This window comes from Pan troglodytes, chromosome 23, assembly GCF_028858775.2.
Source record: "Pan troglodytes isolate AG18354 chromosome 23, NHGRI_mPanTro3-v2.0_pri, whole genome shotgun sequence".
In the NCBI taxonomy this organism is placed as follows: Eukaryota; Metazoa; Chordata; class Mammalia; order Primates; family Hominidae; genus Pan; species Pan troglodytes.
In genome coordinates this window covers 45,491,578-45,504,234 of record NC_086016.1, presented here as the reverse complement: position 1 = coordinate 45,504,234, position 12,657 = coordinate 45,491,578, and the positions used below count along the sequence as shown (strand labels likewise).

General features: G+C 54.5%; 1 protein-coding gene across 3 annotated transcripts in view; it reads right to left on the bottom strand.

The window, feature by feature from the left end:
• Positions 1-478: 478 nt before the first annotated feature.
• Positions 479-12,657, bottom strand: part of MPPED1 (metallophosphoesterase domain containing 1) — a 96,267-nt gene continuing 84,088 nt past the window's right edge. For all 3 annotated transcript variants that reach the window (XM_054675992.1, XM_054675993.2, XM_054675994.2), the window contains exons 5-7: positions 9,666-9,781; positions 5,575-5,688; positions 479-2,824 (exon numbers count right to left, since the gene is read on the bottom strand). In XM_054675992.1, the coding sequence (XP_054531967.1) occupies positions 2,706-2,824; positions 5,575-5,688; positions 9,666-9,781 (349 nt within the window). In that variant the 3' untranslated portion in view covers positions 479-2,705. The remainder of the gene's footprint in view (positions 2,825-5,574; positions 5,689-9,665; positions 9,782-12,657) is intronic.

Genomic DNA, 12,657 nt, shown 5'->3' with positions numbered 1-12,657 from the left:
ATGGATGGATGGATGGATGTTGGAAGGAGGGGTGGATGGTATATAGAGGGATGGACGGACAGATGGATAAAAATGACAGAACTTTTGCAGCTTGGGGGCTTTCAGACTAGGGTCGTTGTACCTGCCAGTGTTTCTCCTGGGCAATGTCTGGACCCCGTGTTTCACAGGGGCTGGGCTGAACATGCCATTTCCAGGAAGAGTCCAGCGCTAAGGCCTCTGGAGGTGTTCTGTTTTGGGAGACCAGGCAGCCAAGTATTTGTACAAAAGAGGACCCAGAACTGCCCACACCACCACCTCTGGGATCCCCCCACCCCAGGGGAGGTTAAAGCAAGCAGAGGGACACCGACTGCTGCCACACAGGAGGTCTTTGGCATCCAAGCTCTGTCCAGGCCTCAGCATTCTGCAAGAGGACACCACGTTGCCCCCATGTGTCCCAGACAACAGCCAGAGATGTGGAAGGAAGAGGTGCCGCGTGGACTTCTCTTTTTACAAAGACTTTATTGTCTGACATGCTTGACAAAAAAAAAAAAAAAAAAATTACAGCCACAATCAAGTTATGCCAAAATGATTGAGAAGCACGCCGTCATCTTCATACCTCGAGGACTTTTAATGAATTTTCTCTTAAAGTAATAGCTGCCTTCATAACTTTTCTTTTCCACATAAAAATACACCATATTCTGAAGATACCTTAGGAAAAATTTTTTTTAAGTTTATCGTTCTTGGTCCACATAGAAATTGAGTGGAGCTGGCACTGAAAGGGCCTGCTTTTCTCCACCCGCACACATGTCCTGCGCCTGGGGCATCAGAGAGACCTCATAAACATCCCTGGCTACAGGAACCCCTTCAGCCAAACGGGATTCCTGGAGCCCTGCACCCCACGGCGCTCAGCTTCAGCCAACCCGATACAGTGCTGCTGCCAGGCTTCCAGGGACAGCAGCCCCACCCCTCGAGGAGCCCAGCTCAGTGTGGGCAGAAAAGGACTCCCAGGATGCTAGGATGCTGCACCCAGGGTTCAGGACTCCTCAGAGCTCACACCAGTTTTGAACAGGACCCTTAAAAATAAAAATACAATAAAAAGAGCCTCGGACCATGCATTGCTTTGTAGGGACATAACTTCGGGTCATGGCAAAGTGAGGGCAGTGAGGCCAGAGAACAAGGGTCAGATCCTGCCTCCGCTCCTTTTGTGCTGTGAGCCCCCAGGCAAGTTACCACACCCCTCTGGCCTCAATCGTCTCATCTCTAAAATGGGACTAAAGTACCTACCTTGAAGGACCATCTGAGGATGAAATGAGTCTATATCTGCAAAAGGGCTCACGGTAGGCTGGTTCCCAGGGCTGGGACCTGGGTGAGGGAGTGACACCCTTCTCTCAGATGTACAACGTAAAGGGGGTGCAAAAAAAGTCACCAATCAGGACAAATAATACTACTTTAATGCAATGTTAAAAATCAAAATAAATGCAGAAAAAGTCCATGATGAACAAAATATTAAATAACGACAGAATCTGACCCTGAACTTGCCCATTTCTGCCTGACTGCCTGCCCCTCATCTAGGCCCTACCGGTTCCCACCACCGCCCTGGCCCCACCCCCTCCAGTCCTAATTCAAAGAAGAAAAAGAAGCTGTCCAAGGTGGGGCTGCCAGAGCCTGGGGCCCGCTCGGTCCCTGTGCCACCCTCCCATTCACAGGGCCGGCTGGTCCTGGGCTTCCTCGGCTGCAGGCACGCCAGACAGAATCCTAACGGTGCAAGGGAAGCCACACCAAGGAACAGAACCTCACTGCGGGGCAGAAAAGAGAAACACAGGACCCACTTGGTTCAATTAAGAGGGGTGTGTGCGTGCATGTGTGTCGGTGCGTGCCTGGACATGGGTTCACACCCATGGCAGGCCTGCTGCAGCCGAAGCCTGCAGACCCTCCATCCAGGCTACCGCATTCTACAGAGCAGTGTGTTCCCCGTGGGACCAAGGGTCATCATCCCCCCATGACTGGGAACCCTCTCGCTGGTCCTGGGCACGAATGCCAGTGGCTCATTCTGTAGAACCAGCCCCCATCATCCAGGCTCCGAGTGAATGCCTAGGACACTCAGGTCATTGTTCAAGTCAACAAAAATGCCTATGGGAAGAAAAAGGGGGGAACAATGCCAGGCAAACAGCTGTGGGCCTGGCCAGGTGCGGTCTGAATTCCTGAGATGTCCCTAAATGCTCCCTCGGAGGGCCTCCGCCTTGGGCCTGTCTCCTCCCTCACTTGGGAGGAGAGCAAGGGACTGTCTGTGTGCAGCTCACGAATCCTCCCACCCAGGGGCATGCCGCCACACAGACCCGTGGTTAGAGGGAGATTTTGTGTAACTTCCAAAACCCATTCAAGAGCAGCAGCTTCCCAAACCAGGAGGGCGTCCAAGGGAGAAGAATGAAGATTTAGTCATTTCCCAAACATGACAGGGCCATGAGCTTAGTAGGTCCTTTAACGAGGTACACGCAGGATGTACACGCAGAAAAAGTAAATGAGCACAGAACCCCTGATGGGGATGCGCAGGGTCCCAACTCCAGGTGACAGAAGGCTAAAGAGTCGTTCCAAGGCCCTGACCTGCCTGCTAGGCCAGTCCCCGCAGCCAGATGGGTCGTCCAGGCAACTCAGCATGGAAGGAACAGTGGCCGGGCCAGGCCTGTGGAGCTGACACGGGCGGGCAGGGCAGGGGCAGTGGGGAGCAGTCAGGAGTTCCGGGGTGTGGGGAGGTCGATGACTATGGGTGGGTTCACGGGCTGGTAGTTCACAGTGCATACGGACGCATTCACATAGGTGGTCGTCCCATCTGCCATGACACCATACCCTGGAAAGTAAGCACATGCCCATCAGGCCAGCAGCCAGAGTAGTGAGGGTGGTCAGGGGGGTGTGGCAGTCATAGGGCACTCAGCCCCTGTGGGCTGAATGTGTTTGGGGCAAGCTGGTAAACTCTCGAGGTCAGTCCCTTCATCTGTAAAATGGAGATGATAATGATACATGCCACTTCCAAGCCTGCTGTGAGGATTATATGAGATAATTATCTATGTACTGTGCTCGGCCCAGTGCCTGGCACATAAGAAGCACGCAGTGAGTCATCATCATCGACATCATCTTCACCACGATCCTCGTCACCATCACCACCACCACTGTACCACCATCATCACTATCAACATCATCACCACCACCCTTATCGTGATCATCACTATTTTTCACTACTACCACCATAATCATCATCACTAATGTCATCATCATCACTATCATGATCAACATCATCACCAACACCCTTATCATCATCTTCACTGTTACCTCCACCACCATTACCATCACCATCATCATCATCACTACCTTTATCATCACCACCATTATCACCACCACCAATCGCCATCACCAACATCATAAAAAATGCCATCATCATCACTATCACCATGAACATCATCACCACCCTTATCATCACCACCACCACCACCATCATCATCATCTTCACTAATGCTATCTATCATCACTACAATCATCACCACCATCATCCCCATCACCACCATCAACATCATCATAACCAATGCCATCATCATCACTATCACAATCAACATCATCACCACTGCTCCTATTATCATCATCATTATCACTACCACCATCACCATCATTATCACCAATGCTATCATCATCACTGCCTTTATCATTATTGTCATCACCATTATCACCACCACCATCACTAGTGCCATCAACGTCACCAACATACCGCCACCATCACCATCAACATCATCACCAATGCCATCATCTTTGCTGTCACCACCAACATCATCATTGCCACCCTTATAATTACCATTCATCACCACCACCACCATCATTCATCACCACAACCACCATCATCAAGAATGGTGTCATCACCAATGTCACCATGATCGTCATCACTACCCTTATCATTATCATCGCCACTGTTATCACCAGCATACCACCATCATCACTATCATCATCATCATTGTCATCATTGATGATGCCATCACTGATGTCATCATGATCATCACCACCAACACCACTGTCATTATTATCACCCTCATTATTATTGTATCAGCACTATCATCATCACCACAATCACCATCATCATCACCATTATCATCATCACCACCATTGCGTTTATCATTATCACCATTGTCACCACTACCATCATCATCAGTATAATCATCATCATCATTGACATTATTACTATCACCATCATCACTACCCACACCACTGTGAACATGGCCATCATCATCATTACTACTATCACTACCATCCTCTCACCATCATCACTATCATTATCATCATTGTCATGTACTTTCTCTGCCTCCCTCATACCCTCTTCTCACCATCTCTATTTGGTAGAATCCCCCTCATCCTTCAGCTCAGGTCATCTCCAAGATAGAAGGAACATTTCCCCTTCCCTGCGTGTTGCTGGGGGAGGAAGGGAGTGGTTAGTGGGTGGGTGAGGACCTATTCTTTGGAGTCCAATTGTGCCTGTCCAATTGTGTGGGGGTGTGGTTTGGGTCAAAGGCAACTTTGGATCTGATGGAGCTACATGCCCATAGTAGGGCCACAGAAAATGACAGCTATTATTATTATCCCACAGCACGTGAGCTGCCCATCTCTCCCAGGACCTCTCACATCCTGCTTTGATGACTCCTCTGTGCCTAGGGCTCCTCCAGGAGCTACTCCAGGGCCAGGTGAGGTCTGATCACTCCTTCCCCTTGATAATGAGCTGCAGAGGCCCTCAGGGAATGAATGGTTTGAGGCTTGCTTGCTTTTGAGCTGGAAAACGATCTGATGTGGACCAGGCAATGTGGAGGCCTGGGGTCCCTGGTCCAACCAGACACAGGTTCAGGAGGCCAGGAGATGTCTCTGGGGGAAACCACGTCAGTCCAGACATCCCACAGCAGCCAATATGCTTCCTGGCAGGGATGTGACAGAGAGGCCTTGGGCAGGTGGGATAAATATCCAAAAGGGGCAAAAAAAGAGGCATCTGTGCCAAACTGGTGAAATGAGGCTCAGGTGAGGATGGCTGAGGTCTACTAGGGAACGCCTGCACGCAGCAACAGGCCAGGGCGTGGCCATGTGGATGATAGAACCGGAGCTGACATCACCCTCACCATCACCGGTAGTCCCTCCACACTTATTAAGCACCTATTGTATGCCAGGCCCTGGGGACAGAAGCAACAAGACAGGGCCACCAGTTTTAAGGGATTCATAGTGTGCCCACCAAATATAATGCATCCTCCATGTCATGGCCCAAATGCCCCTTCCTCTGAAAACCCCCTGCCCACCTCCCGACGGCTTCCCAGGCTGGAGGCACAGCAGAGTTGCAGGGCTCCCCGGAAGCAAAATTTACCCCCTAAGTCATGCAGGATGTTGTGATCATCTTCCTATTATTAAACATTTAGCAATAGCTCGTTGACAGCCAGGGTGTGTATGGCAGTTAGCAGTTACAAAGCGAACAGTAGGAATGGGCTATTTATTTCCCTTCTGGCTGAACGGAGGGGAGGTCCTGCTGGAGGGTCCATTAGGAGCCCCTAGCCCGTGAGGTGCCTGTCTCCACTACGTACTCACCTTCGTGGATGTGGCCAAAGACATGTAACCGTGGCTGGACGCGCCTCTGCACCGTGTTGAGCAGCTCCACACAGCCCACCCGCTGCATCTTCTTGGGGACCCAGTCCAGGAAGCCTGGTATGGGGGAGACAACAGGAGGCCATGACACGGTCTGTCCCAGCCCCTCACTGCCCCAGCCTAGCAGCAGCTTCTGCAGCCTGGAAAAGGCATGGGGCTTCCGGACTCCGGCTTTGCACCACTCTCCCCTAGCAAGCTGTCCAGAACCCTGCCCTGCCTCAGGCTTCAGGGACTGAAACCATTCAGGACCTTGCAGCCTCACCCTCCTCCTCCATAGGGCTGCACTGAGGGCCTCCTTGAAAGAGCTTAGCATGGGCCAGGCACTTGGGGTGGGGTGCTCAGTAACTGCTGGCGCCCCCCAGACCATCTGTGCTCGAGTGGCCTCAAGGGTGGCATCCGCCCACCGCAGAGATCAGCAAACGGAGGCCAGAGAGGGACGGGTGAGTCCCAAGGGCAGGCACCCTGGTGGTTAGTTGCAGAGCAGGGCGTCCTGATACACAGCCCAGGAGTGAGATTTCCATGTCAGAAACTTCCTAAACAGCACAGACTCATGAGCAGAAACTTCCTCCGTGGGTGCAGCATCGCTCACGTGGCTGCGCCTGCGCCTGCCCCCGCTGCCAGCCTCCTGGAGCCGCCCAGATGGTGGCTGCTTATTATCCTCACATGGCTACACAAACGGAGAATAATTGATTACTCCAAGCAAACAATTAGGGTTCATGGCGGCCCCTCTCTGTTTGGGTGAGCAGAACAGGTTTCTGCAACTGCCAAGAAGGGGACAGGGGAAGCTTCCACTCAAAGGCCCAAGCAAGCAGCAACAGGCATAAAGAGAAGACGCAGACAGAGATAGAGACAAAGATGAGGGAGGAGGAGGAGGAGGGGGAGAAGGAGGGGAAAGCAGAGAAAAGAGGCCAGGAATGGGTTGGGCACAGGCTGGGGGCAGACACTGGGGTGAAGTCCCAGGCTCTGCTGCCTACTGGCTGTGTGACCTTGGACAAGCCACTTAACCTCTCTGTGCCTCCATTTCATCCAATAGAGTGCTGGGCTGGGCACTGGGATCCCACCATGCATGAGGCCGGATCCTTCTTCACTTCTGGAGTGTGTGTTGTGGGGAGGGTCCCCAGCACCTCGGCACCCTGGCGCACACAGTCCGGAGATGATGCAAGGGCAGCACCAGCTGGAGCGCCTGGCACATGGGCAGCCCCGAGACAGGAGCCGGGCGGTGTGTGAAGGGGCCCAGGCGGGGCGTCCGGAGAGCAGGAAGCCAAACGACACCATGTTTGGAGAGATGGATGGATGGAAAGGAGAGAGGGAGAGAAAGAAGGAAGAGGGAGGAGGCGAGGAAAGATGGAAGAGGAGAGAAGGAAAAAGGAGGAAAAAAGGAGACATGGAAAGGAGGGAATGAAAAGAGAAGGAAGAGAACGAGATGCCTTTGCTGCTGAGCCTCACTGTCAGTGACCAATGACACCGAATGTTGACGGGAACCGTCCCAGGACTCAGGCGGCTTCAGGTGGGGGTGAAACAAACCCGGCTACAACCTCTCTGTGCTGCTTAAATCACACCAGGGCCCAGGCCTCCGCTTCCACCTGTGAGGGTGAGGCTGACAAAACCTTCCTTTCCTGGACTTTGTGAGGAGGCAGAGGGGCCGTGGGGCACTGGCTGGGTAGGGGCACAAAGTGGTATCAGGAGTTTCTTCCTGAACTGGTGTGTGAGCCAGTGACACTCAAGCTGTCCTGCACCTCACCCCACAGCCTCCCCCATGGCCTCTGCCTGGGACACCCTTCCCCTCCCCTTCTCTACCTCACCCTCCTCCTCCAATTCTGGGATCACAGCTTGTGCAAGTCCCCCATGCAGCCTAACAGCAGTCATCTCTCCTGACTCCTCAAGCTTCCCTCACCCCTGAATGTGTCCCACGGGACTTGGCTGTTCCTGAACCCTCTACCCTGCAGCCTGGGGGCCCTCCAACCCAGGCACACACTGCAGGAGTTATCCTGGACCAGTGTCACCCAGCACAGGGGCTGGTCCCAAGCACTGAGGGAGTGATGGTGGGTTTCTGGAGGTGGCGGTGGGAGCAAGACACTGATATGGGCCGAACTGCTGGGAGACTGAACTTCATTCAGAGGACTGAGGGAACCACAGAGGGTCACAGAGGGGTGGCATGGCACACATAAGGATACAGAAAACTCCCTCCTGCTGATGTAAAGCGAATGGACTGGAAGGGGCAAGATCTTCGCCTCCACCACCTCCACCACCTCCATCACCATCACCACCATCATCACCGCCACCTCCATCACCATCACCACCATCACCCCCACCACCTCCATTACCACCTCCATCACCACCTCCATCAACACCACTACCACCTCCATCGCCATCACCACCACCTCCATCACCATCACCACCACCTCCATCACCATCACCACCACCACCCCCATCACCACCTCCATCACCACCACCACCACCACCTCCATCACCATCACCACCACCACCCCCATCACCACCTCCATTACCACCACCGCCACCACCTCCACCATCACCACCACCACCTCCATCACCATCACCACCACCACCCCCATCACCACCTCCATCACCACCACCACCACCTCCACCATCACCACCGCCACTTCCATCACCATCACCACCCCAACCCCCATCACCACCTCCATCACCACCACCATCATCACCTCCACCACCACCATCACCACCATCACCCCCATCACCACCACCCCCATCACCACCACCACCACCTCCACCATCACCACCACCACCCCCATCACCACCACCACCACCTCCACTACCACCACCACCTCCACCACCACCCACCATCACCACCACCTCCATCACCACCACCACCACCTCCATTACCACCATCACCACCCCCATAACCACCACCACCACCTCCATCACCATCACTACCTCCTACCACCACCACCTCCCACGTCACCACCACTTCTATCACCACCACCATCACATCCATCACCACCCCCATCACCATCACCACCACCTCCATCACCATCACTACCTCCCACCACCACCACCTCCCACGTCACCACCACTTCTATCACCACCACCATCACATCCATCACCACCCCCATCACCATCACCACCACCTCCATCACCACCACCACCACCCCATCCCCACTGCCACTACCTCTATGACTATCACCACCTCCCACCACCACCACCACCATCTCCACCTCCCACCATCACCTCCGTCACCACCATCACCTTCATCACCACCACCTTCATCACCTCCACCACCATCACCACCTCCACCACCACCACCTCCACCATCACCACCTCCATCACCACTACCTCCATCACCACCACCTCCACCATGACCATGGGAGAGAGAGAGAAGACATTGTCCTGGACTGAGGCAGGGTCAGCAGCTTGAAGAGAAGGGGGAGTGGGAGGCAGTTTGGAGGTGGAATGGGAGGGATGTGGTGATGGCCAGGCTGTGGGAATGAGGAAAGGAACGGAAAGGAAAGGAAGGGAACTGAGAAAGCCCCCAGGTGGGACAGTAGGGGTGGAGGAGGCAGTATGCAGATGAGGGGATGACCTCAGTGTGGATTGGGTGGTGGGGTGGGGGCAGAGAGGAGAGATGGGAGGTGGTCTACAGGCCCTGGGGATGTTGGGCTGGGTGGGGGTGAGGAAGTGGGGACCCCGGGTTTCTGAGGGAGTTAGGGCTGCCCAGAGGAAGCCCTGTGCAGGGCTCTGGTGATTTTCAGCACCCGGGACTGGGGTCTGCAGAGGCATAAGCCGAAGCTCCAGGGTCCCACCTGTCAAATGGGCAGGTGATTCTGGCCTCCTTTGCTGTTGTGAGGAGCCCACAAGATAACAAGTCAAGCCCCCTGCTCTCAGTGAGCACTCAGGAAATAAGAGGGACCATGGGGCAACGTGTCCTCAGTGTCCCAGCAAGTGGGACTCAGAACCCCTCCAGGGCTCCCCTATACAGGCCCAGCCAGCCCCCCATCCCAGAGCCCACCCACCAGCCCAGATGGGCGAGCTGGAGGGCCAGGCCAGCAGAGCCTTACCCAGTGGTGGTCCATGGGTTATCAGGATGTCTACACCTTCGGGAATGAGGTTCCATTTCTCCAGCAGGGCTTGGCCTCGCGGGAGGTTGAAGCCCCAGCCGTAGAACCAGGGCTGCCTGTAGAAGAAGTGCAGGTGTTTGAGGGAGGGCGGGTGAAAGTACAAGGTGGTCAGAGGGAATGCGGAGCTCCCCACGGGCCAGGGGGGCCCTCAGGACCAGCTCGCTACCTGGAGACCCAGGGAAGGTCTCCACCCAGGGAAGGCAGGGACTCACCAGGACTCTGACCCACTGGCGGTCTGTGGGTCCCCAGGCAATTCTCTTTCCTCTCTCCTTCTGCTTACCTGCAGTTTCTGTTTTTCTGTAAGTATTATTTACATAACCAAAAAAAAGAAAGCTAAATACATATATATATATATATATACACACACACACATATATATATCAGCTTCTTCCTAAGACCTTTCCTGCTCCAAGCCTTTCTAAGAAAATCCACAGGGAACATTATACATTCTCCAATACTCCCACCCCCACCCCCAGGAAGATGCCCTTCCATCCTCCCTCCCCCAGGTGGGGTGTGTGGACCCCCAATCAAAAGAGAGCAGATTCCAGGTGCGGGCTGCTCATTCTTGCTTATACTGGAAGCTCTAGCCAGGGAGTCCAGGTAGAGTTGAGCCCATCCCCAGCTGGGAGGGTGGGGCCAGGTGGACCTAGACCATTATACGCAATCCCAGCCTGGTAGCCTGCTCCCCAGCCAAGACCTGGACCCATCAGTGCCAGATATTCCCCCTAGTCAGTTCAGTGGTGAACACATCACCTAGATCCTTCCAATTGCAGGGAGTCTCTTTTCAAGAAGAAGAAAAGTGGATACTATCATCCCTGTGTATAAACAGTGAGCTTCTAGCCTTGGGAGCTGTGGGCAGCTGTCAGCAGCTGTTAAGCTACCCAAGAAACAGCTGGATCAAACTGGACCAGACACCCACCCTACCTCAGCACTTCCCAATTATACGGGCCAACACAAAGCCATTTGAACTGGGTTTTCAGTCATTTGCAACAAAAGCATCAGAATCATCCCGTAGGTTTCACCCATACATGATTCCACAAGAATGGGCCCTTTATGTCAATAAAGTAACCAGCATCACCACCTCCAACACCGCCACCTCCACCATCACTAGCACTTCTACCATCAACAGCACTTCCACCACCACCTCCATTACTAGTACCTCCTCCACCACCACCACGCCCATCACCACCTCCATCACCACCATCTCCGCCACCACTACCTCCACCACCATCTCCACCACCACTACCTCCAACACCACCACCTCCACCACCACCACCTCCACCACCACTACCTCCACCACCACCTCCACCACCACTACCTCCACCATCACCTCCACCACCACCTCCACCACCACTACCTCCACCACCACTACCTCCACCATCACCTCCACCACCACCACCTCCACCACCACCATCTACACCACCACCATCTCCACGACCACCATCTCCACCACCACCACCTCCACCACCACTACCTCCACCACCACTATCTCCACCACCACCATCTCCACCACCACCACCTCCACCACCATCTCCACCACCACTACCTCCACCACCACCATCTCCACCACCACTACCTCCACCACCACCACCACCATCTCCACCACCACTACCTCCACCACCACCACCTCCACCACCACCACCTCCATCACCACCTCCACCATCACCTCCACCCCCACCATCTCCACCACCACTACCTCCACCACCACTACCTCCACCACCACCTCCACCACCACCATCTCCACCACCACTACGTCCACCACCACTACCTCCACCACCACCTCCACCATCACCACCTCCACCACCACCACCTCCACCATCACCACCTCCACCTCCACCACCTCCACCACCACCACCTCCACCACCTCCACCATCACCACCTCCACCACCACCACCTCCACCATCACCACCTCCACCACCACCACCTCCATCACCACCACCTCCACCATAACCAGCACTTCCACCACCACCTCCATTACTAGTACCTCCTCCTCCACCACCACCACCTCCACCACCACTACCTCCACCATCACCTCCACCACCACCATCTCCACCACTACTACCTCCACCATCACCATCTCCACCACCACCACCTCCACCATCACCTCCACCACCATCTCCACCACCACCATCTCCACCACCACTACCACCACCACCACTACCTCCACCATCACCACCTCCACCACCACCACCTCCACCATCACCTCCACCACCATCTCCACCACCACCATCTCCACCACCACTACCACCACCACCACTACCTCCACCATCACCACCTCCACCACCACCACCTCCACCACCACCACCACCTCCACCATCACCAGCACTTCCACCACCACCTCCATTACTAGTACCTCCTCCTCCACCACCACCACCTCCATCACCACCTCCATCACTACCACCACCATCACCACTACCATCACCACCATCACCTCCATCAACACCTCCATCACTACCACCACCATCACCACCACCATCACCACTATCACCTCCATCACCACCTCCATCACCACCACCACCACCTCCATCACCACCTCCATCACCACCACCACCTCCACCACCACCACCACCACCTCCACTTCCATCACCACTTCCATCATCACCACCTCCATCACACCTCTGTCACCACTACCAGCACCTCCATCACCACCACCACCACCTCCTACCACCTCCATCACCACCACTACCTCAATCATTGCTATGATCTAAATGTTTGCATCCCCCCAAAATTAATATTTTGAAATCTAATCCCCAAGGTGCTAGTACTAGGAGGTGGGGTCTCTGGGAGGTGATGAGGTCATGAGGGTGGAGCCCTCTCAAATAGGATCAGTGCCCTTATAAGGAGAGGCATGAGAGATCCCTTGCTCCTTCCACTATGTAAGGAAACAGCAAGGAGGTGCCATCTATGAACCAGGAAGTGGGTCCTCACCAGA